This window comes from Manacus vitellinus, unplaced genomic scaffold (assembly GCF_001715985.3).
Source record: "Manacus vitellinus isolate BGI_N305 unplaced genomic scaffold, ASM171598v3 scaffold_7_pilon, whole genome shotgun sequence".
NCBI classification, from domain to species: Eukaryota; Metazoa; Chordata; class Aves; order Passeriformes; family Pipridae; genus Manacus; species Manacus vitellinus.
Window position 1 is genome coordinate 22626591 of NW_021940813.1, and position 26495 is coordinate 22653085.

General features: G+C 38.1%; 1 protein-coding gene across 4 annotated transcripts in view; it reads left to right on the plus strand.

Annotated features, from left to right (window-relative positions):
* The window catches only part of MCF2L (MCF.2 cell line derived transforming sequence like), a 150301-nt gene that overhangs the window by 106005 nt on the left and 17801 nt on the right, over positions 1–26495 (plus strand). For all 4 annotated transcript variants that reach the window (XM_018084156.2, XM_018084158.2, XM_008926229.3 and 1 more), the window contains exons 4-16: positions 5444–5534; positions 14220–14339; positions 15123–15239; positions 15749–15898; positions 16570–16694; positions 18419–18533; positions 19499–19618; positions 20487–20678; positions 20894–21085; positions 21828–21987; positions 22133–22203; positions 23238–23314; positions 24384–24450. In XM_018084156.2, the coding sequence (XP_017939645.1) occupies positions 5444–5534; positions 14220–14339; positions 15123–15239; positions 15749–15898; positions 16570–16694; positions 18419–18533; positions 19499–19618; positions 20487–20678; positions 20894–21085; positions 21828–21987; positions 22133–22203; positions 23238–23314; positions 24384–24450 (1597 nt within the window). The remainder of the gene's footprint in view (positions 1–5443; positions 5535–14219; positions 14340–15122; positions 15240–15748; positions 15899–16569; positions 16695–18418; positions 18534–19498; positions 19619–20486; positions 20679–20893; positions 21086–21827; positions 21988–22132; positions 22204–23237; positions 23315–24383; positions 24451–26495) is intronic.

Below are 26495 nucleotides of genomic sequence, written 5' to 3' on the forward strand. Positions count from 1 at the left end.
GTTGCATGCCAAAAAAGATCAGGATTTGTGAGCCACCCAAGACCACCCATCTCTTGAAACAGTGTGTGCATGTCACTGATGCACACTGATGGTCAGTGACAAGCTGCATTGGGTGAGAAAGCTTTAAAAATGGGTGGTACCAGGGTTCTGCCACAGACATTGCCTTGGTGCTCTGCTCAGTGCAGTAATTCTTCATGGAATGTTACTGAAGTCCTACTATGAAAAAAACAGTTCAGCCATTGAAAGCAAGAATTTCTAGTCCGTTTGTATGTACAGGCAGAGGTAGTTGAGGTAGGGAACAATCCTGAGTGTAATGTAAGCCAACTGTTTAATAATAAAGCTTTAAGACTGAAGTTCAGTTTTAGAAAACAGGAATTATGTAACCGAAAGTGCTGTACAGAATTTCAAACATGCAAAGGTTTGATATTTTCAGGTCTCTGGCATGAACCCGAACATTTGCTTTGTTCCATTTATATAGAGATCAATGTATGCAAACAGTTTTCATACAACAGTGTAGAAGCACACTTATTTGTGTAGTAGTTGTCACCACCCATACCTTGGAGAAATGCAAGGAACTTTCACATGGTATTTATGTAATTGCTTCCACATACCCCAGAGGGAAGTTTCGTTCCACAGTCCTATGTGCTATAAGCTTTCCCACCCTTTCCCCCAGGTGTATGAGCTCATATGTCTTGCAAACAAGACAAAGAGGGGGATGTCCCCATAGTCTAAAGCTGAGGAGTCACTAAGTGGAAAATTCAGTTCCTGCTCTACAGTGGAAAACTTGGTACTTGTTGGGCAAGTACATCAACCTCACTGTCATCTCCTCCAAATGGTTTTACATTGGCTTCCCAGGACAGAGGGGACTAAGCAGAAAATCTACCCCTGATGCATTTTCTCCTGTCCTCTGGGGCCCTGCTCCCCTTCCCCCACTTTCTACCTTTCTGACCTGGCCTTTGTGAGTTTGCTGGACACATTTCCTGCAGAGCTAGAATGGTTTCTCTGCCTGTCTAAAAACGTTCTGTTCTTTGTTCTGCTGAATAAACAGAAGAACAATGCTTACCCCATGACATTCAGTTTTAGTGGGGGGTTTTATGTTGGTTTTTTTGGTGTTTCGGTTTTGATGTTGGGTTTTTTTTGTTTTGTTGTTTTTTTTTTTTTTGCATATGTTAGGAGGGAAACAAAGGAAGGAAATACTAAATTTGAATTACAAGCTTATATAAATTATGTTTCAGAAAGTACACCGGATACAAGTTAATACATTAAAGACAACAGAGGTTGTAAGGGAAATGTTAAGAAACCTTAATACACAGGTGCTTCTGTTAAAGTTTTCTGCTGTTTCTCACTGTTAGGGTTGATTTGCAGTCATTTACAACTCTGCCAAATTTTCTTTCCATTTGTGAGGTCCCACCTGAGTTTTTGGTGTAAAGTTCAGCCAAAACAGCTGAGTGGTTCCTAAGATGCCAGGTAACAAATCTGCCCTGCTTTTCAAACATTAAAACAACTGTTTGAGAAGCTCAAGTGTCTCCTTCCTTTGGTCAAGGACTCAGACTTGACACTTAGAAGAATGATGGCCTTTGTGTCAAGGAAGTACCTTGAGAAAAATCTACCTAACTCCCAGGCCACAGATGCTCAGTAGCTACCCAAGCCTGTTGTCAAAAATGTCCTGCTTCATCCCGCGGCTGAACAGGGGCTTCTCTGTGGTTGCAGGATGAGCTGCTCCAAAGCCAGGTCTGACTACCAGGGCTGAGAACAGTAAAGCTGTTGGGTGGAATGTGAGTATCACCTGTTGACAAGCAGGCAGTGCAGGCAAACTGCCTGACTCCATAGGCAGGACCACAGCTGACCCAATTTTTCACCCAAGGGAAGATACTGGAAGATTGAGTGGGACACAGGGTATGGGAAACTCGGATTGGAGGATGAAGGGACTGCAATATTCAGGAAGGAGTGGGGTGAGAACTGATTTGATCATTTGACCTGACAGTATTTAAAAAAAAATAAAATTACTTTTTTAACTGTTCTTGGGTCAAGGCAGCAAGGAATTAGAATGGTTGAAGGGATGAATGGGAGAGACAAATGTGGTTGGTGGTGACAAGTTTATTGGAGAGTGATACAGAGGTATCAGAAGATGTGGACTAAGCTGATGGGTACAGTGCAACTGGAACAAGGCTTGATGAGCAGGATAGGCTGTGCTTGATGAGCAGGAGCATACTTCTACTACTGGACTGTCTCCTTGTATATGCTGAACCTCTTTGAGCTCCAGCTTGTCTTTTTCTGCACTGTATACAACTCTATACAGTTGTCTATAGAATCAGTATATTTTGAGATTAATTTTTTTTTTTTAAGAGCTGATCCACACAAACCTTATGGCATGCCCAAGCATAGACCTAACTGCTGTGTGGACAGGGTGGGTAATACCATTCCTAAGGTGATCTGCCACCATGTCTTATATGCTTGCTCTTTTGTGGTGCAGTAGTATGACCAGTGATGAGTGGATGAACCAGTTCCAAGTCCTTCCTACATAGGCTTACAGTTACATGCCAAAAAAGATCAAGACCTCTCTGCTCTTGCTGAGACACAGAGCAGAGACCAGAATGCATTCCTCTCAGCCCCATCGGGGGAAGGGAGAAATCAGTATTGGGATAAAATGTAATAAATTTGGCTTAGGGGAAGAGGGACAGCTGGCACTCACAGTTAAATCAAGATCCAAAGCCAAAGTTGAATATGTGCTTGTTACCAGAGCACCATTCATCCTATGCCCTAAAAGAACAAGAGGGTTTTGCAAACTGTCACATAACTCCATATGCAGATATGTGTGTGGCAGCAAAGAGAGGTCAGTAGAGCAAGGGTGCATTGGCAAACAGACCTGTTTTGAATATTTGCTTTTCTTGAATACGTGACTTTGTTGTCTTGATAATGTTCTCAACTTTGTTGTACACAATGTCTTAGTTTGGTTTGTTGCTTCCTGCCTACAACTTGCTGGAACTGGATCCCAGTTTCCATAGCCAGGCCTTTGCAACAAGACACTGTTGTCAAGATGACAAATATTTTTCCCACCTTGATCTGTTTGGAACAGAGCATGTAAATTGTTTTTAGCGGTCTATATTAACGGTGTGTTAACGATTTGAAGTCAGGTGCTCAAGACTTTGCCGCTGGGTCTCGTCTAGGCAGCAGTGGGGAATCCTGTCTTTTATGTTTGAGCCTGGAAAGGAGTCCCATACTGATTCATGCAACCACACAACATATTTGATCCAGTGGAAAAAGAAGGTTGGCTAAAGACATCTTTTGGGCTATCTTAGAGATGCACTTTCCTTTGTCAATTCTTCCACTTAAGTAAGCCTTGTTTTTTATTTTTCTAGGATAATGATATTAAGTTCTGCTTATTGCCAGATGTTGAGGCAGGTGATTAACTGTGTAGAGCTGCCATTTGATTGTCCCTGGGATCCCAGCTGAGTTGATCCTGTGCTCCTGGACAGAAATCTGATTGATGCTCTGTCAGAGGCTTTAATTTTATTCATGTTTCACAGAAATGTCAGTAGTTTCTTAAAATATGATACAGATGTTGCATTTTGGTACTCTGAGATTATGCTTCCTCTGAGGAAGTATGAAGAAATTTCAGGGCTCCTGAGAACTTCTACTTAGCAGAGAAAATAGCTCTTTAAGAGTCTTAATACACTCCAAAATACACATGAACTCCTATGGGAACAGCTGTAGCAACTTTTTAACTCCATTCATCCCCATTAAGGCTATGTACCCAGGGAGTTTGTTTTGCTACATGATTATTGTGGAAAACGATTGCTGTTTTAATTTTATTTTGCTCAGTCACTAAAGGTTAAAATGGTGGGAACTTTAAATGGGAACAGGAAGATGCTAAAATCAATCTGGATCTCTCTCCTCCTTTCACTCTTTAAATAAAGATAAATAAGAGGGAAAGGTTTAGTAAATCATGGAAATTTACAGTAGTGGGAAGCATACTGCTAATATAAAGCCCTGTTTGTCTGCGAGGGTTGTTCAGGCTTAAAAGACAAGTGCTCAGATGTTGTTTATCAGTGTTGTCCTAACCCAGAGGCAAGAGTTAAGTAACGTGTGCTGAATGTGGGCAGTGAGGGTTGTTTCTAATATTCTGCAATGTTTAAAGGACTGCTTAGCTTCTTCCTGTGTATTTTTAATGACTATTCATGTTTCCCCTAAATATTTTGTTTGTAAATTCGAGAGATACTGCATTTTGTAAAAGAGAGGAAATAGACTGTGAGTCATGTTTAAATTTGTCATTTTGAGGATTAGCTTAGGATGACACATCTGGGTACCCGTGTTCTTCATCCTCTTAAACATCCTCTTATCATTATGCTCCTGACATAATCTTATAAAGCAAAGCTGGTGTTTCCATGATTCAGCAATCTTGAATAAGGAATCCCGACATTCTGTTGTGCTGATTTTTATATTGCCTTTTAACATATTACCATAACAAATAGGTGCACAATGTTTCTAAAAGTCACTCTGTGCAGACAGCAGGCCTTGTAATAAATTATTATCAGGACTAAAAATATAGCACATACATTAAAAAATTACCAAATACATGAGAAAACAATAAATCTGAGCCTGTCTGCCTTGTATTTGCCTGCTGTTTCCATTTTGATTGCGATTGGCTGGCAAGGGCTGCTGCTGGCATTGCACAATTGGCTTAGATGGGGAATTACAAAACAGGAGCATATCCCTTGATCAGGACTCGGTAGCACATGCAGCTGAGCACAGGCAAAAAAGAAAGGTCACCCGTACACAAGGATTTGAGCAGAATCTCTCCCACAGATGTTTCCATTCCAGAGAAGCGCATCTGATCTCACTGTTCTCATCTGTGACTTGGGGTTTTTAAATGCCGTAAGGTTTTCTTGTTTCAGTGAATGCAAAAACGTACCTAGGAAGAAGTTTGCAACCTGGAAGCATATGAGAATTTCAGATGCATGGAGCAATATCATGGAATGATAGAAGGATCTGTGTTTATAAGGAATTTTAAATATCAATGAGGAGGAAGACAATTCAAACAGAAGGTTAAAAGCAGATGCGAAAGAAAAACAACTTTATTTTGATCCTGAAATTATACTGAAAACACCATGAAGAAGGGATTATATCAGCACCAAAACAGTGGAGAATCGAAAGGGTTTATTTTCCTCTGAAATAATCCCTGTACAAGAAACGTAAAAACTATCTTTCATGAGAAAGAATTCATTATTTGAATACATTTTGAAACTCTGTGAAGCACATATGGAACTGCAGCATCTTTGCAATGGTGTATAGCATATCTTTATTTAATGAAGATTCTGCACAAAAAGGTCAAGCTTTTTTTTAAAGCAATGTTTTAACTGCTTTTCTGAGTGAGAGCACCGGGAGTTACATTTGTATTTTCAACTAAACTTTCCCTTTTTCTCCTTTCTTCCTTCAAACTTAGTTTACGAGATGCTGGAATTGGATTTATTCTTGTCATAGATCGCAGACAGGACAAATGGACCTCTGTGAAAGCTTCCATACTGCGGATAGCCGTGAGTACTGTTTAACTCCTTAGAAAGATTTTTCTGTGTTGAACCTTCCTCTTACAAGTGGAAAACCAGCAAGTATTTTTTTTTTATTCGACAAAATGTCAGCTAATAAATGATACAAAAAATAACCAGTAGTTCTTTTGTATCCTGGCTGAATGGACCGAGCATCATGCATCTATAATGTGCTTTTAATGCACTCTGCAAGTCAGTACATCTTCCCAAGTATGCACTTGGAGAGCGTGTGTGTGTATGCGTTTGAATGTGTGCAGTGTGCAGCTCTCCCAGATGGGAACTAATATTTGCATGGACATCCCATCTGTCCCACAGAGCTTTGGGTCCACTTCTCACTATTCAAGTGAGCTTCCCTTTTAGGAAGAGATGAGGGTGAGGGTCCTGGTTAAATTTACCACTTGTGAAAGGAATTCATATGTAAAAACCGATCTTGTAATATTTGGTTTAAAACAAGGGTTAATTGTAAGCACAAAAATCTCATGTGCCCTCTATGATCAATCAACAGCACATGCTGTTAACATGCAGTCTCCCTTTTAATCAGTGCTTTAAAAATCTGAAAAATAAGCTTATTAGAGGCTTTTTGTTTTTAACAGAACTAGGAAAGGACAGATTCATGTTTATCATGTGCTTATCCTACTTTTGGTTTACTTTTTTAGTTGTTATTTCTTTGGTTGGCTGGTTGGTTTTTTTTTTTCGTGTTATCCTTGCTTGAATTGTTAGTGTCAATAATCTTTCCAGTAAAGGCTGAAAAACAGAACTGTAAGCATCTTTTCTTTAATATTTAATTGCTGAAAAATGTTGACTCTGTAAGATAAAAGTCAAATCAAAACAGTAAGTGTTTGTGTAGCCTCATTATGGCCAAAGAACTTTTTTCTGTATTATAAGTTTAAAGCTATTTCTTTAAAGGTACTATATTACTCCTACTCTATGACATATTGTGAATTACTAAATAACGATATAATATCCCCAAATATTATATCATAATACACAAATTATATCAAATGTACAAATTTTTACACAATAAGTATGTTAGGAATGTTACAATATTGCAAATACATTAAGTATTAGCAAAATTTGCTTTTGCAGGTCATATTGAAATTTTGAGATGCAGCAATGAGTAGATTCCAGTAGTGAAAACTGAGAGCAGCATAATTTGAGATGATTAAAGAAAAAGGACTATATCTCAGGAGGTTTTGAATCTCTTTTAAAATTCAGTGCTGTAGTTCCTCTTCAAGGACAGATAAGCATTGCACAGATGATGGTCTTTTTATTTGCATAATTGGGGTTGTAAGGGTCAAGGAGAACTACAGACACATTGCTTATGGCCGTAATGACAACATTTATGAAGACATTCCTCCAGTGTGTGTTATTTTGCTTAGAAGCACTATTTGCAGAACCTGAGTAACTATTCCCTGTTATAAGGGATATGTCATTGTCGTGACAGTGTTGGTTCCTAAGGGATTTTCCCAGAGAAGGGTGTTAAGTGCAGGGAACACTGCAGGTTTCAGTACTGTTGATAATGAAGTATTTTGCTTTTTTAATCTTTCCTCATTCTTCTGTGAGGTTTATTTAAAAGAGAAATCATGCTTCCTAGCTGAAGTCTAGTCTCTTAGAGGCATGATATTTTCTTATATTTACTTCTCTTTTTGAACAGCAACAGTGTTGGCTTTGAATTGCATCCATTGGTGTATGGAGCAGTCCTCCTGCTGGGCTTCAGCAATAGTCACATCAACCCTGAACACTGGAAAATTTTATCTTCCTATTTCAAAAGAAGATATAGTGAAAATTGGTTTTGTCCATCATTTCTTTACTATAGGATTTGCAATAAATGAAATTTAATACATTTTAGCTGTGTGTTCCTTAAAAAAAAAACAAACACAGCCAAATATACAAGACATGTATTTTGTGCCAAAGTCATGAGGTCCTATTGATGGAAAAATATTTTTTTTCCCCTAATATCCAATCTAAACCTACCTCCTTTCAGTTTGAAGCCATTCCCCCTTGTTCTATCCCTCCCTGCTCTTGTAAAAAGTGCCTCTTCTTTTTTTTTTTTTTTTTTTTTTTTTGATTGCTAAAGCTTATTGTTGTGTGTTAGGATAAATGTCTCATGTTATTTGAGAAAAGAGTTTTGGCTGTTGTGTTATTTGTTGTAGTTTCTACAGTGTCCTTTCTGCCATCTTTCCTGATTTTTCTCTTATCATCCCAAGGGAGTTGACCCTCTTGATTTGTCAAATCAGAAATGCCAGCATAGAGTGCTGTGGATGGAGCATCTGCCACTCAGTAGTACTCTGACAGCTGTAGGAAGTACATTTGTAAGCACTGAGCAGTGATGAACTGAATCTGTATTTCATCAAGATACTTAAAGGTTGCTGTAGTCAAGACTGTGAAGCTGAGGTAAACCTATTTTTGCAGACATAGTGGAAGGTCAGTGACTGCACTGCTTGCCCAGGATGACTGCTGCTCAAGCACATACACAGTGGGACTGAAAGCACAGCCAGAGGCACTGGGCTGAAAGATGGCCCCTCTTTTCCTGGGATGTGACAGAGATTGTGGCAAGAACATGCCCAGCATGGAGGCTTTGCTTCTGATATACTCTACTTGATGAAGTTGCAATGGGTAGGTGGCCCAGGAGGTTGTCCATAACCAGTGCAAGACTGCAAACTCTGTGACTTAAGAGACACTGCAAGCAACATTTTTTTTTTTATTTTCCCCTTGATTTAAATAAAGTGAGCTTATTAGCCTAGGAAGAATCTGGCCTACTAGGGTGGTCAGGCTGAGAGGTGGAGTTCTGGTAGAGATTCCAAAAGCCAAGTTTCATGTTGTTTCACGTGAAGTCCTGATATTATTTATTCAATCTGCAGTTGTAGGAGCAAGGCTCTGTACTAGTCATTGTGTTCTAGGGTTTCACACTGCTTTCTTCATAGTTCCAGTGTATTTTCTTAAAAAAATGAAACCTAATCCTTACATTGTCTCTTGTCCTGTCTCTTGTCTTCCTCTATTCTGAGGGAAGGGTTGAAGTGTGAACTCATACTTTTAGGCAAACAAAAAACTGCACTCAACATCATTAAAAGTTTTACCATAGCCATCCATCAGCCTCATATTGAAGTCCAGAGAAAATAAACTTCCTTAAACTTGATGCTTAAGGAATAACATACATCTGAGCCAACTGCTCTTCAGGAAGCAGTTGGTATGGAGGTCACTTGGGTGGTAGTGAGGAATTTTGATCCAGTTACAAAACTTTGCAGCCATTTCTAAATGTGTCAAGAGATGGGTTTTGTCCAACCTCCTGGAGAAGAACTTTGTGATTTGCCGCCTTTAACTAAGGATGCATTGCATGCAGATTTTGTAACTTCTGTTTTGGACTGCATTGTCCAGAGCACTGCTTTTCTCAGCTGTTTGTGAATCAAAATGCAATCACTGTAACAGAGGCTTAGCCCAACAGTTGCTTTGAAGACGGGCCAAGACTATAGCTGGTAGGAAGAGACCAAAAGCCAATGGAGAGACTAGAGTGTTTAGGTTGGACTTGATCTTGGAGGTCTTTTCCAACCTAATGGATTCTGTGATTTTTGTAATACCAGCCTAAACTTTGCAGGAGTGAGGCAGTCCCATTTTTGGGCCGTCTGGAGTCTTATCATTGGTTTGACATCCAAGGTGGGAAACTTCCTTCAGCCTCTGGTCATGTTTCTCATTTTGCTTGGATTCAAAACAAGAACTTGGCAGTGTGATGAAGCTAGAACAGTATTTGTATTAATTTTGTGGCTATTGTTATGAATGAGTCCAGTAAATGATAATGAAAAATTTATCTTGAGATTAGTATGGTTTTGTCTTATTGCTTTGGATGTTTTGAGCCTATTACAGGTGCAGGTACTTTTGCAGTTATCCTGGTATAGTCAACCATTTTTCCTTTTTGTTACATTGTTTTCCTAATATATAAAAAGGGAGAAGTGAGTCACTTAAGCTCTGAAAACAGCATCATAACGTCACAAGCTTTAAAGACGGATCTAATGCAAAACAGTTCAGTGCTTTTAAAACTAGATTTCAAACTGCTGCTTTTATGAGTTGATTTAATTCAAGGTTCTTTCCTGACAAGAAATCTGTGTAAGAGACTTCATTCTAGCCAGGAAGAAAGAGTATTTATTAGCTCCTTTATATACAAAAGTGTTTTGGAAAGAAGTGCGCTGTGGCTTATGGCATGCTAGTGAGTGCAGAAGGAAAAACACCATCACAGAGTTTTGTAATGTGGGTATATTGAAGCTGGTCATAAAATGAAAATTAGTGTTGTTCCAAGTATTTTGAGACAGAACTGCTAAAACTAAGTCAAGTATTAGCTCTTTAGTGGCTCACATGGTTCTGATATTTCTGAAAATTGGGTTAACTTCAGGGTCAGTACGGGTGGTGGTACAAACAGCCTCTGTCATTAATATTCTGTGAAGAAATGTGATAGTTAGGATTATATGCAACTACCTTGTGGTCCAGAGGAGGCCACGAAAATGATCAGAGGTCTGGAGCACCTCTTTTATTAGAACAGGCTGAGAGAACTGGGGTTGTTCAAGCTGCAGAAGAGAAGGCTCCGGGAAGACCTCATTGCAGCCTTTTGGTACTTAAAGGAGGCTTATGAATAAGAGGGGGAGTGATTTTTTACACAGGAAGATAGTGATAGAACAAGAGGGAGTGGTTTTAAACTGAATGAGTAGAGACTTAAGTTACAAGTTAGGAAGACATTCTTTACTGTGATATTAGTGAGGTATTGGAACAGGTTGCCCAAAGAAACTGTGGATGTTAATCTAGTAAAGAAAGACACTTCGAGGGGAAAAAAAAAACAACCAGTTTTCAAGCACACAAGCCTTTCTTTAAGTCACAGTGAAGTTCATTGACCTCAGTGAAACAGTCCTTGAAGACACTTTATTTGATGGCACTACTAAACATACATGACCATTTTTTGGTGCTTAACATTTGGCACAGCATTATTGAGGAGTCATTGTTTGCTCTGTCTGCTTAGCATACAATGACTTCAAACAAATATGCTGCTGGACTAGAACAGCAGTTTTTTTGTTTTGTTTTGTTCTCGTGTTCAGGGTGACATCGACTGGTCAATGAAGTTCACAGGCATTTAAGGAGTATCTCTTACATCACAGTATTGTCTCTTCAAGTCACCAGGGCTTTAGAAAAAAAAAAAGTGTTAGTAAAAATAGCACTATTTGGACAGTGCAGATACACCTAGAGGGTGGTTGGGCACTGGAACAGACTCCCCAGGGAATTGGTCACAGCACCAAGCCTGACAGAGTTCAAGAAGTGTTTGTATGCTCTCAGGCACATGGTGTGACTCCTGGGGATGGTCCTGTGCAGGCCTAAGAGTTGGACTTGATGATCCTTGTGGGTCCCTTACAACTCAGCATATTCTGTGATTCTGTGAACCTTTGATAAACTGCAAATGCTGTTGGCACAGGTCCAACATCATTTGCTGTAGTAATCCTCCCTTTTTTTTGTTTGTTTCACAAAGTTCAATTTGCAGATTTGACTCCTAGCAACAAAAAGCAGAGGAGGTATAATTTTATAAGACCTGAGGGTTTTTTGAAGGAAGAAAAACCCAAACCAAACTAAATAGGAGACAGACTAGTGAAGACAAGACACTATTGTAGACAAAGTTAGAGTAATCTAGAATTTGAGCTTCTTCAGAGAGAGGGAGAAATTTTGACAAGCCTCAAATGGGAATTCAAGTGATACAAGACTAATGACTTCAACATCATCATTTTGGGTAGACACACAGAGATGGACAATAACTGTAATATGTATTCTCTGTTTTCTTTGTCATGCAATCAAACTCTATTTCATAAGAACTAATACAAAGTTCAGAAAAAATTACCATTACATTGCTTTTGGGTACTACTGTTTGCTTCAGTAATAGCCTAAATATTATAGAATCACAGAATAACAGCTTGGGTTGGGAGGGACCTTGAAAAACCATGTGGCCCAACCTTTCATGGAGAAAGGGAGCCTTGGTGAGATTATCTAGTTGCAACCCTGTGCAGTTGCATCTTGAAAACCTCCAATGATAGGGGTTCTACCACGTCCCTGGGGAGTTTGTTCCAGTGAATGATTGTTTTCACTGTAAAAAAGAATATGTATTTCTTATGTGGAGATGAAACCTTTCCCAGTACAACTTGTATCCATTGGCTCTTGTCCTTTCCACATGGCTTCTGGTGAAGAGGGAGCCTCTGTCCTCTTTGTAGCTACCCTTTAAGTAGCAGCTGCAATACTGCAATGAGGTGCCCCCGACTCATCTCCAGGGGGAAGAGTCCTGATTCCTTCAGCCTTTCTTCACTGGGCAGATTCTCCAGCCCTTAAATCACCTTCACAGTTCTCCTTTGGACTCTCTCCAGTCTGTCTTGAATTGTGGGTACCACAACTGGACACTCCAGGTGTGGCTGGACAAGTGCTGAGTAGAGTGCGACGATCACGTCTCTGTCTCTGGCAGTCACAGCCCTGCGGATGCAGCCTGGGATCCGATTTGCCGTGTCTGCCACAGTGGCACACTGCTGACTCCTGCTCAGCTTGTTGTCCACCAGCAGCCCCAGGTCCCATTCAGCATATTTCCTCTGAAATTCTCAAGTAAAAATCTAGGCTACAGTCACAATGTGTAAAAGCGAGAATTTAAAATTAGAATGAAGAAATTTATTACTCATACGTGTACCTTAAATTTTCTTTTCCTGCTCGGAGTCTTTTTGTTTCATAATTTTATGCTGTTATGTGTTTCTAATGTATCTTCCCAACTTGAGGCTAGCAGGCTGGGCATTTCCCAGCACTCTGAGTGACGCTAAAGGGGTTGCAAATATTTGCTGCCATAGACAGTATGTCAGGAAGTCATGTGGTGGGGTGGATATCTCACAAGACGGCACCTTATTTTTTTTCAAAATGTGTTATCTAAAAGATATTACTTATTGGAGCTTTTTCTTCTGAGATTTTGGCATTGCCATTGAATAAACTTTACATTTTGGAAGTTAGAGGTGAAAAGTAACAGCTCGCTCGGACTCTGAACGCTGCTGTTACAGGCTCAAAATAAATTAACATGTCTGTCAAGTGTGTGAAATAAATAAACTATACATCTATCATTCTAAAAAGATTACTGAGGAAATTTAATTAAAAAATCTGTTTGCTGTTCTTGTAATATCTCTTAGTATGAGTGAAATAATTTTCTTAAATAAATTTGTAGTTGTCCCTTGTGTGATAATTCAGAAAAAATGGTAAAAAAGGATCATCTTTTCTTTTTCTTCTGAATACAGTGAGTAGTTTTCTATAAAAAGTTTTTCTTCTGACAACTGTGGGTTAGTTAACCTACTAATTTCACTAGTTAGTAACTAGTTTTTGTGAACAGGGTACTTTTTAAATGAACTTTACAGTTCAAGCATGAGGAGCTACTGAGGGCACTCAGAATTACCTGGATTCTGTTCTCAGACCTCAGACTTCTTTGGGAGTGAGCCACTATGCTTTCTAGAAAATTTGGACTTCACTGAAATGGAGTCAGATTGAGAAGCTCAAGCCTTTAAGGTTACCTAATCAAATTGAAACCTTTGTTTTATACTGAATATCTGGGGAACCACAATGAATCTGTGAAATTTTCCAGAAAAGTTTTGACCTACTTTTCCCTTTAAAAGTTTATCATTTGCAATGATAAGTACCTGGAACCCTTGGAAATTTCAAAATTAGTTTTAAGCCACTCATCAACCTTCCAGATACTAACAGTTCCACTAGGCATGGAAACAGCATAGCATAACAGCTCCTTCAGTCAGTGGGGCTTTTTTGTTGGCTTTTTTATTTTTTTAATTTTTCCTTCAGTGACTCAGTTTGCTAGAAATGTGAAATAATTTCTAACAGTATAATGAAGAAAATTGCATACATAATCATTATAATGATAATTTCTTTAGTAAGTCTCAGTGCCTCCCTACAGTAGAAATACTGAATAGAGGAGAACACTTGCATGTTTTCAAGAATGGCTCAACGCCAAATATGCACGCCTCTGCCATAGCAGAGATTGATTTTTAGTAAATTAATGCTATTTTTTTGCTTCTCCTGTGTTTTCCTTCTATCACTTGTAGAACTGGGGAAGATCCATCTGACTACTAGTGGGAAGATAATGAAAAAAACACAACTGTCATGCTTGATTTTTATTTTTGTCTGCAAAATTAAAGCTTACTTCTAAGCTACTGCCTGAGAAATTCACTCTCTGTGGCAATAAGTTGTGTAGGCAACTGGCAAGGTAGCATATGCACAAATTAGAAATATGTTGTTAGGTGTTCAAACAATAACGGAGGTTTCTCTTGGCACCTTCTACTAAAGAGAAGATAAAGTACCCATGAAAGTACTGCTGTTAAAAAAATACTAAACTACTGCTGTTCGTTTCATTAGCCTCCTTGGGTAGGTTGTGGTCTTAGCTGAAGAGCAGTACAAGCCAGCCCTGAAAAAGAATTGATTCCTAGAGAATAGGTCCCTGTTCCCGAAGACAAGTAAATGTCTTTTGAATGAAGCTCTTTGTACTAGTCATGTAACTATATGATTGGTCACCCCATTATGAGAGGCCTTTGATACAGTTGGTTCGTGGTTTATCAGGGGCTTCTCCTTGCTCAAAAATATTTTCTGGAGCTAAGACACAGGAAATAACAGACTAAACTTACTTTGCAGGCTTCTTTCCCAGGAAACCTGCAACTGGTCCTTGTTCTGCGCCCAACAGGATTTTTTCATCGAGCTCTCTCGGATATTGCTTTCAAATTCGGCAAAGATGAGTTTAAAATGAAAGTACCTGTAAGTAATCCTGTGTTTTCCCTTTACTACCAGGAATCTGTAAAAGTACTTAATGTAGCCAGTAAGGACCAAAAATACCCACCAAAAAGTCTCGTTTAAAGGCAGTTCTAGCAATTTTAGCTAATTCATGATGGTTTACTCTTGAAAGAATATGTGAATTTTGAGGCAGATGCATTTCCCATGGACAAATGCTATGGTTTCTGTCATTTGAGCAAACATACAATGGATGCTTGTTGTTTTATTACCAGTAAACCCACTGATTGTACTTTTGTTTGCAAAACTACAGCATTTATATTTTAAAATAAACTTTGAAACTATACAAAAGTTATATGCTTATCAGATGTAAATTTCAAGGCTGAAAGATAGTCTTTCCTCTGTCTTTCACTTAGTGTGGGGAATCAGTCCTTACATGACAAATCCATGTAGACACTATTGTTCTCTCACGGAGACCCAGGATAACAAAGAAAAATTAGGAAGAAATGAATGTTGCACTTAGAAAATAGCCAAGTATGGTTTATCAAGATTAAAAAAACCTGGCAGTGTAATTTATGTTGTACAAACCATAAGCCTTTTTTCTAGTATGCATGGTGCTCATGTTTCTATTCAGTTACTTACATTTACATCAACTTCAACTGAAACAACTGTTAAGTTTGTTTTTCTATACCCAAAGGAAATAATTCCATCACTTACTTCTGTATTCAGTGGCTGAAGGATGGGGCTTAGAATCCTTAACAAGGGACTTGTCACCACTGATCACGTTCACTTTTTTCTCTCCTTCTGCAGATCATAATGCTGGGCTCAGTATCAGAACTGCAGGGTTACATTGATAAGACACAATTAACAGAAGATCTTGGTGGCACCCTGGATTACTGCCATAACAGATGGCTGTCCCGTCGCACTGTAAGTCTTAGGTTTTGTTTTAACCTTTCAGTTTAATGAACCCTTCTGTTTTATACCCTGTCATTTATAAAACAGATTCCAAGTGATGCAAGTTGACTTGCTCAGAGTGAGAAGATGTTCCCAATGGTACTTAGTCATCTTGGAGAAATAATATGAGTAATAACTTGGGAGTGGTTTTCTGAACACTTGGAGCAAAGGAACTACAGTGTATTATTGTGTTGAGGCTTATTGGTTTTGCTACAAGAAGGAAAAAGCTCAAGTTGTCAAATAACTCCAGATTATAAAAATATGAAGAAGATACACCTGTTACAAGGCTAAGAAAAACATACAATTAAGGAATTAATGGTGACGGTATCTGTTGCTTGCAAAATTATACTTTGACCATTTTTCAGTCTTCTGTTTTCATCTGTTTGGGTTTGTTTTGAGAGTTATATTTTGTGTGTATGTGTTTGTTTGTGCATATGTGTGTGATGAGCTCAAAATATCTTTAATGCTTTTTATTCCAAAAGGCTATAGAAGGTTTCGCCCAAAAGGTTAAGCAAACAGCTCAGATTCTTCAGTCCTTTGGGACTGAGCTGGCTGAAACAGAACTACCAAATGATGTGCAATCCACCAGCTCCCTTCTTGCAACACACACAGAAAAAAAGGACAAAATGAAGGTATGTAATTTTTGTAAAGATGCTGTCTTATAGTTAAACTGTGTTTTAAGTTATAGCTAGCAACATAAATAGAAAATATGGGACATGTTAATAGAAAGTAACAATGTCAACCACTGAAATCTTGTTGAACTTACTTGATTTGATGTTAAAAATCCTTTTTGCATTCAAAAATGACATTTCTTGAGGCTAAGTTTATGTATGTACAAATGCATAATGATTTGTATGTGAAACAGTAATTTCTTTGTAAGTATGGTGTGTTTAATTTGTACTTTTGTTTGTAACAGGAAATTTGATTGTATTTGCATGCACATGAAAATATATGGCCTTTTGAAGCACGAACAAATGTTCTTTCAAATAGGCTTAAACGAAAACTATTTGGTGGTTTCAAAACTGTACATCTAAAATTTTTTAGATATTTGTAGCCTAAGGCGACACTTAGAAGGCTGTCTACTATGATAATTCAACTCAGTTACACTGAGATCTTAAGATGGTAACCATAGAAAAAGCTGACATTTATCATTTACTGTCTGTTGTCAAACACTACTTTTAATCAAACTGTGTTTGCTCTATTGCTGTTAAAATTCTTCTTCCAGTTTGGTGCCTTATGAAATCTGCTTAAAAAAACAACACCGCACAACTACAGCTTGTGGGGGTTTTGTTTTGTTTTGTAGGAGGACATCAGGGTAGCAGTAGAACAGGGAGATGATATCCTCGGAAGTATTACAAAACCAGTTACTGAGAATCCTGAATACAAACTGAATCAAGATCAGCTAGACAATCAAACAACGGTAGAAAGGTGAGAGGTGTGAAATACTGAACATGCTGCTTTTCTGGGATTTTTTGCCCCCTCCCCAGCTCTTTTGCTTAGTTCCATATGCATGCTTTGCAAATAAGCAAATGTTGCAATGTGAACATTATAAAATGTTTCAGAAACAACTTATCTTTTGTCAGATCTGTCCTGAGCAAAGTAATCCACTACTCGGTCACCTGGCTATAAGGAAATGGGGTTGGAGTTCTGGTACCAACAAAACAACACTGTTATTTTTCCTCTTTTGTCATATTTGGACTATATAGTTGAACAGCTGTGCCTTATTTTAAAGAACATCAATGCTTTGTTTAGAGACTAAAGGAAATTTTGCTGCTGTAGGGAAGACAGGAGGGGAGGATGGAAGTAATATATCCATTCTTTTCAGATTTGTCCATTTTCATCAGGTCCTTTTGAAGTGGGAGGGTTTGGGGTTTTTTTTCCTTGAAACCTGATATTTATCAATATTGTTAGTAGCCTTTAAAGGGCTACTAGGGAGTACACCACCTTTGAGGAATCTATGCACAGTTTCCTATATGCTTCCTTTGGTCAGTAATAGACATTGTTTTCCTTTGCTTCCCGCCTGTCACACACCCCCCGACACACACCTTAAATTACTGCCAGGTTTTTAGACATTATATCACCATAGGACAGATGTAAATTTTCAGAAAGCTATGAAAGCATAGCTCATTTCCCTCAGGCAGTATTCTGCATTCTTTTTTTATCTGTCATTCTGTGTTTCTATTACACTCAGGCTGACTTTTCTTTCCAAATAACTGTCCATTACAATCCACAAAGCTTGGCAGAATTCAGTTTTTTTGGTCGCTGTTGCTATCAGCTATCCAAGGACAATGGGGGTGGGGGTTTCTAATTTATCCGTAACATTCCTATTCAATACAATATCTGACAGAAGCTGGAACAAACTCTGTGTGTGTCCCTGCCTTTTTTCTAATCAGTTTTAACTTTTAAATTCAGAGTTTGTTTTTGTGCTACTGAAGACAAAAGCTCATTAAAGTTCTGATGTGTAGCCTTCCCTGGATGTAGGCTAAGTACAGCAAAGTTCACTGTAAAAAGTCCATAGGTTATCATACTGTCAAATGCAATATTAGAAGTTAAGTTAAAAAGTAAAAGTATATAGAAATATAACTGAAGAAGGCTTTTTTCATTGTGGTACTGCTGTACGCTTGCCTGTGATATTTAAGTAGTAACTCTGCTTGGAAGAGAAGGAGCAATGGCCTTCAAGTTTATTGTGAGCTTTGCTTCAAGGAATGAAATGTAAGGGCAGCTGGCTGGTCACAGCAGTACAAATTTTTACTTTAATTTTTCCTTACAGCCTAAGGCTTGGGTTCCTCTGGGTCCTAGCCCACACACATTTGCATATCTTATTTATTTATGTGTTAGACCCAACTCCCTTTGTCCCCAGGCCAGAGCTGAGGTGCTTCAAATCACACTTGCCCTTGTGTGGGCAAGTTTTTCACAACTTAATGTTTGTGTTGAGTTTCGGTTTTACATCAGTTGTTATTCTAGGAAACAATTCTGTGCAATACTAAAATGTTTCCTGTATCCAGTTTATTTGATCTGAAAAATATTGCTTTAGGGAGACTGTTTGTTTACTGTGGAAGATTGCATTGTCCCTTGAAGGTTTTACCCATCATTCTTACAGTGGGGTTTTTTTGTGTTTTGTTTTGATTTTTGTCTTTTTTTTTTTTTTTAAGACTATTGGCTCAATTACATGAAACAGAAACTGCCTTTGATGAGTTTTGGATTAAGCATCAGCAAAAACTTGAGCAGTGTCTGCGCCTTCGGAATTTTGAACAGAATTTCAGAGAGGTGAGAACTTCTTGGTGGCAGTCAATATTTGATAATATAGAAATGATTCAGAAGAAAATACTTCTTCTTGTTGTTTTTGCAGTTCTTGTGTGTGTTTGAAAGCTTTCTCCAGCCTTTTTCTTGTACTTGTCCTTACTTGACATACTGCTATCTTTACTACTTTGAATTCTTGCCTATAGAGACATAACAGCTTTCCTTCTGCAGTCTTTTTTCCATGCACCCAGCAGGGTATAAGTGTTCAAAAACCCCTTTGAAACCTGTTCTGTACCATGGAAGTATGAAATGCTGCTGCAATGCTTTCATCTTGCCAATAGGCCCTTTTGTGGAACCAAGACTCAACTAAACCTTCTGGCTGAAATTTTATAAAAGCTGTCTCCAACACTGTGGGTGGGAATTTGCAACCACACTGTTAGAAGCTGGGTGGAGGCTGGAGACTGAACTACAGTTTTTACAGCCAGTTTCTGATCTCACGTTGTTTAACTCGCACGCTTGATGGCATCTACAGTCCCTTTATGCTGCTGTAGCTGATCTCAGAGCACAGCCACTGTGTCTTCATGAGAGCAACACTCAGAAACCCTGTTGCAAGTGTGTGTCTGTCTATCTCTCAACCAATTGCTAGAGTGGGAACCTCTGCCTCATGTTTTGCTGGGGACATTAATTTTTGCTTTGTATCATTGTCATCTGGTAAAATTAAGATCATAAATGTTTCCTGAGTTCCATTACTTTTCCTGCATTTTTTTTCAGTACCAGGAAACAGGATTACTTCAATGCCTTTTCTTTGTATTTGTTTTCATTTAGAATTGGGGGTAAAGGTAGGCTGACAAAAAAAGTGATTTGTCTCTATGCCCCAGTAACTGCATCATTTGAGTCACCTGACTGCAAATAGTTGCTATCAGCTATTTAACTGATGGGTCTCCAGAGAGGTGCAACCCTTTTCATTGATACATACCTGTGTCTCATTTCAGGTCAAAGCAGCTTTGGATATTGTGTCTGAGAGACTATCTGCTTTCACAGATGTAGGAAACAGCAGATCACATGTGGAGCATATTTTGAAAGATCTTGCCAACTTTGAAGAAAAATCATGTGTAAGAACTCTGCAAGTCTCCTTAATTTCTACTATGACAAAGCATGTGCAGAAGGGAATAGTATTTGGTTGTTGAGTATGTCTTATGAGCAGAGCTTAAGCTGACAACAGGGCAGAATCAGTGTCTCAAGTAACGTGCAGAAGGAATTTGGAGTAATGTCTTTAGCCATTAGAGCTGAGACTACATCTGAGACTAATTCTAGGGCATCCCTCAATGAAGAGCAGAGTAACCAGTTGCAAAGTGTGATTGCTTCACTGAAGAACTGCATAAATTGTCTACATAGCCAAGTCTTGCTCTTAGTGATCAAGGGGCCACTTCGATTCCTATTAAAGCCACTTGTTTCATTAAATCTTAGGAATTAGAAAGCTGTGTATTGAATGTACAGTATGTTAAAAGATGGCCAACAGAAACATGCACTCTGAACAATGTAGAAAGGGAACCTTTTTCTGATCTGTGCTTCACAGTGAAATATACTGCTCTCTAGGTGAGGTCGTTGTTGTTAAGGCTGAGATAGATATTTTTTAATTTGTGTTCAGATTGCTGCTGTACCCCAGATTGCATACATATACACACAGGATGCTGCTGAATAAGGCATAGGAAGACAATAGTGTTTACTTCACAGGGAGGAATATGATTAAACTTATTAATGTTTCTGAAGTACTCTGGTACAGAAAGGAAGAAGGCATAAAAGTTCTTGGGCATCTGGAAAAACAGGAAATCACTTTAATTTCTTAATCAAGGCACCTGTTAACTAAAGAGGTATTCTTTATCAGCATGAGTATTTTACTGCATAAAAATAATATTGAAATTTTTTTCACTGATCTTGATACAAGGAAAGATTTACCTAAATCAGTGCTTGCTTTCTTAGGAAACTGTAGCAAAAGCCAGACTGCTAGCCTCAGAGGGTGATGCTTTTATTCAAAGCAATCATTATGCTGTGGACTCCATTATTCCAAAATGCACTGAACTTCATCATCTCTGTGATGCCTTCACTACTGAGACAGAACGGAGGAGAAATCATCTTAACAAATCTCTGGAACTGCATGACTTACTAGAGAAGGTAAATTTTGAATGGAACAGTTGAATCTCATATTGTTTGCTAAAACCTCAGTCAACCAGTTGTCATAATGGTAGGTAGTATTATCTTCGTGTGCTGGAAATTTCATCCTTAAGTAGCTGAATACATCATAAGTAGAGGTATGAGGTGTTTTAGGCCTCTTAGTGTTTGATGCTGACACTGGTGCATTCTGAGCCTGTTCTCTTCTCTGTTTCTAGTCTATGAAGTGGTGTGATGAAGGAATTTATCTGCTGGCTTCACAGCCAGTAGACAAGTGTCAGTCTCAGGACGGTGCAGAATCAGCATTACAGGAGATCGAGAAATTCTTGGATACTGGTGCTGGCAATAAAATCAAGGAGTTGAATAAAATTTACAGAGAGTATGCACACATCCTCAATGAGGACCTAAAGGTACCAAAAGACGTTTATGTGTATCTGTGTGTCCATTTGTTTATTTTAGAATTGCTCTCTTGTACTGCCATTGAAAAGGCTAAATAATAAGTACTAGGAGTTATACCTGGGAATTGTAAAGCCTACACATTTCCTTACCTATGTCTTGTCATATCTTTGGATGAGCATTAAGGATTTCAAAGTCTTTTAATAACTGCTTTAGTTTTTTCAGACAGTAGGATTGCTTTTAAAGAAAAAATTCTCCTGAGCATTTGAATTATCTTTTTTTTTTTTTTTATGTAGCAAAACCATGATACTTTCTGTCCTTGATATTTGCACACTTCTGCTTTGTAACTGCTTTTGGTTTTTTGGTGTTTTTTTAAGAACTTGAGAACTTATCCCTTTTCCTCTTGATTGATCTCTTCATGTAACAGAACCTTTAGACACTGTCAAAAAAACTTTTCCTTTCTTTAAATTGAAAACCTGAATCCCAGATTTCTCTATAACAAGCACACAAAATACTTTATGAAGTGCTGTTCCAATTTTTAAATGTACTAAATGAGAGTAAATTATGCCTTGTTGGGAGAGAAGAATTAGGGTAATATTTCCATACATGGTATAAAAGTAATTGCAATTTCAAATCAATATGAGCTAAATGTCAATATAACTTGTTGATAGGTCTCTGACAGGAATTTAAAAATTTTAATAAATTATTTAAATTATTATTATTTTAAGTTATTTTTTATTTCTATGGCAATGGTAGGATCATGTGCAAAAGGTTTTCCAGAAGCAAGAAAGTATGGAAGAAATGTTTCAAAAGAGACAAATAAGTCTTAAGAAACTGGCAGCTAAGCAGACACGTCCTGTTCAGCCTGTTGCACCAAGACCAGAAGCATTTGTAAAATCTCCTTGTACCTCTCCAGGTAAGGAACTGTATTAGCCTTTAATTTTTTTGTGCTATGCTGAGAAACTTAAAGAAACTTTCAGCCATAATTTGTGGTTGCACAAACATCTGTGTCAGATCTGATCAAGTTTTGATTGCTGTTTGATTCTGGTTTACCTGCTTAGGTCTTCAAAGAGAATATGTACCCAACTCAGAAAGCAGTGCACTTCGGAGGGTAAACTACAGAAGAGGAAAGGTAATTTTTTTTTCCCTTGTTTTTTTATGTATGTACTGCTTGAGAAAGTCATAATACAATGGAATATTCAGGAACTCTCAAGAAGGATGAGGCAATTCCACTGGAAAAGGGATGGTGTTGTCCCTGTAGAAGTAACTCTGGTGAAACAGTCACATGGTTTAAATAGAGGCTGCTTTGTTGATGGGCTGAGTATGAGGGAAGGTAAAGTAAATAGTTGCCAGTATTAGGAAAAATGTTAAGGGCAGCAAAATATAAATTCTAGGAACAGGAAACATTTATTATTTGCCAGTAGTAATTGGCTACTCTTAAAACTGGAGAGAGTGAAGAGGCAGTTCTCATTGGCTCCAAGACAGCTTCACCTGAACTAATGGGTTGCCATTCCCAAGTGGGGATGGTCTTCCGGCCCTACCTCCAGCAAGGAAAGTAACCTGATGGCAGAAACAGAAACAAATAGTTTCTCACTGGGTTAGAGAGTTGAATCAACTCAGCAAAAGGCAATGCATGGAGAAAAGCAGGACCACATGACCAGGACGGACAACATTTGGAGAACAGGGTTAGTTCAAGGTGGGCTTGAAAGCAGAGCCTCTTTCCTTTTTTCAGCAAGCCACAGTTAAGTTTAGCCATTACAGTAGGAGTTTTAAGAGTGAATCTCTGTGTCAAGAACTAGAAATTTAGCACAGTACCTTATTTTTAGCTTGGAAAACAGTCTAAGGCCAGTGTTGCCTACAAGATTATGCTGATGCTTCAATGTTGTCTTCCTGGAAAAGGGACTTTGAACCACCATCTTTTTGAAACTGGCCTCTCGTGGAGAACTTCTTGTGTCCAAATGTTGTGTGCTTCAAGATCTTCAGGATGACTTGGATTTTTTTTGCAGCGTTCTTGCAAATTGCCCTAATTTTTAATAGAGTACAGCCTTTCCAGTGAAAAGACATACTAGTAGAGCTGAGCACAAAGCTCTGTATTTTAAAGCCTTTTCCCCCCATATGTGATGCCATGATTATTTTTTTTCATTGTTTGTTTCTTTCTTTCTTTAGAGTGAAATGACTGACCTGCATCAAAGCAGAGGAGGATCTACAATGGATGATGAAGAAAACCTAGCTGTGTTACGACAGTAAGTATATTTTGATAAGCAAAAAAGCGTGCTTTTTTTCTGATTTGGTTTCAGCAAAGCCTGAGTTTGGCTAAGGATTTGATAAGACATTTCTCTGGAAGTGTCTTTGATAAGATGCTTCTCTGAAATAAGCCTCAGCGCTTTTTGAAATGCATTGGCTCTGCTCTGTACATAAAGGAAGATATTTCAATCTATCTGCAGCATTATTTATAGTTTGTGTAGTACTAGACTCTACCTTTGCTGCAGAGAGGTGAGGCTATGGCAGGATAACGACATATTTTCATTTCAGAGATGACATAGTTTTGAGTAATAAGCCTCCTGTAAATCTATTGGAGGTTTTGGTCTCCGTGCCTCAAGACTGTCTTTTTGTTGGACTCTTTTTAGTCCCTGTTCTGATAAATGTTACCAAAAATCATTTATATAAAAACTGAACAGCATCGCTTTTATTAAAGAAATAACTTGGTAGCTGCAATGCATATAGCAGATCTTGCATTTTCACCTGTAAACCGGCTACTTATGTGATCTTTTCAGTGTTACAACCTTGTGTTACAACATACAGAATCATAAAGGAAGGGGGCTGGGGGAGTGTATGTTGCTTGACTGTTAGGGAAATTAAAGCAGTGTTGAGATATTTGAAGAGTGCCCTAAATGCCTCTAATTTAAAATCACCAGTGTAGTTTTAAGTCCGTGTTTGATAATCCTATGCAGTTTGAACTCCAGCTTCCATGATACTTATGAACACAGCGTAACCAGAGTTTGTATGTACAGTGATAAAAGGCTTCACAGCTTCAATTTAGTTACTACAACACTTTAACTATTAGATTTGACTCTTTGTCTGTTTAAACACATTTTCAAAAAATTTAAATATGTTTTAAAAATACATATCTCTCAATAAGGATATATCAACTGCTGACAGAAATATCCATGAAACATCACATTTTCATGGAAATCACCTGGAAATTGTTCTTTTATTGTCTAAAGTAAAGTAGAAACACAGACAAAGTTAATGTTGCCTCATTACTTTGCATGAGTGAATAGCCCCACCTTAATTGTCATTCTTTGTCCATAGGCATGTAATTAATGAACTTATTGAGACTGAACGAGCATATGTGGAAGAACTTCTCTGTGTTCTTGAGGTAAAGATTAAATTTCACTGTGGCTGCTAGTGAATCTACTTGTCTTTTCCATTTCATGAATGCTCTTATGTTTTCCTTACCACTGTAAAGCCTCTGTTTGTCCTGTCAAGCAGTATGATCACTGTATCTCTCCTTTCTCATCATATTTTCACAGAGGCAGCAATGCGCAATTTTTTTCTAGAAATATTCATACAACTAGATTTTTTTCTATCAGAAAACACAAATTGAGCAGAAAATAAGATATGACTTAGTATTTAGGTGGGACATGGTGAGATCTCCAATGTCATTGATTCCTGCAAAAATTCTTTCCAGAATCTTGGGTCAGCTCCAGGAAGGTCATGTGTCACTCAAGAATGTGAATCTACATCGAGAGAATCTTGTGTCAGAGGAGAAAATTTGTTTCTTGCATCCCTCTTTGCATGTCTTTGTCGTCTTCCATGTCTTGGGTACAACTGTGGGACCAGAATGCCTTTTAGTTTTAGTAATATCCTTGCTTGAAATCATCAAGGAAGCAAAGGTGCTCCTTTTGCTCCACACTTAAGGGGAGGCACAGTTGCAGTACTGCAGAGTTGCTTGCACTATTGCACTGCACTGTTCTGTTGTTCCTCAAGTTTAAGTCTTCAGATATGGATGTGTAGTATTTTCTTGTAATCCAATTTGACTGTAGGGGATGATGAAGTTGTAGATAACTAGGGTTGAACTATTTTAATCAGGATGAATTGGAATTGAGCCAAGTGAGTACTCTTAGTGTCCATACCAATGTTAAGCTCCTAGATAGGAGCTGTCTTAAGTTATTGGCCAGGATTGATAATTTCTGAGTACATACCTTCAAGTAAGGGTACTGTATGAGAGTTTTGGACTCTTGTCCTGGTTTTGCTAGTTTGTGCCTGGCTTCCTATAGCTTTATGTCCTGTGCCCAGTCCAAGTGCTAGAAGTGTTGATTACACTAGGATGGTTTGACATGTGGTAATAAGGCAAGATGGATCTGGAGTGGACCTGAATAATAGTTTTATTCTCTGCTTTTGTATGCAATGCCATCTGTACAATTATAGTCCATAAAATCAAGAACTTGAATAATTGGAGGATTTTTGGTCCTTACTGCTGCTCCTGGAGGGTTTTTGCAGAATCTTTCTATGCCCATAGTATTACTCTTGTTTTCCATAGAGTATAGTGCAACCCTTGTCTTGCCAGACCAAACTGTCTTGGTTTTCTGCCAGAGTGATAGACTCTTCAGTTCTCTGACCATGCCAGGCACATTTCTCTGTGACTCCTTGCTGTTTGGGATTCCTCTCTCTTGAACTTGGGTTATTGGGGCTGCCAGCAGTAATTCTGGATCAATACATGCTGAGGTATGGTTCAGTGGCAGTCTTCCAGCTTTCGAGTAATTCTTGTTATTAATCCATAGTTCTGGCTGTTCACTCAGTTTCTTTGTTTCTCCTATTCTAATAGTCTTTCCATTTTTCATGTAAAATAACCTGATACTCCTTTGTAGGGACAGTGTCTCTTCTTATTATGTCATGTTTATTTACCATACATCTTCTGTCTACCAAGGATTCTGATAGGGAAAAAAGTAAGGTAGTTCCCAAGATTGATTATTGGGAAACTGCTATCACTACTTTTATGCAAGTTTGGTCATTTTTCTTTTATTAATAACCACAATCATCCCACTTTAGTCTGTGAAATTCAGTAATTTTTACTGGGAAAAAATACTAGACTAGTCTGGTTTTAGATATTGAATTCTGCACCTTTTTTCGTTTACTTTGATGCTTTTAGAACAGCTTTCAAATACATTTCCTTACCTGTGTCTTGTCATATCTTTAGATGAGCATTAAGGATTTTAGAATCTTTTAATAAGAAAGACTAAGCAAAACCTTTTATATTCTTTAAGTAAGATTAAATAATCTCTGTGGCTGCATAAAGTAGCTTGCTCTCTCCTTAAAACACAACTACTGCATAAGTAGTAAAACATGAAGGTTTCATATTAAATTTTAAAAATAAGTACTACATCAGCCTCAGGTGGAAAAAAATTGACAAAAGTTTTTTGT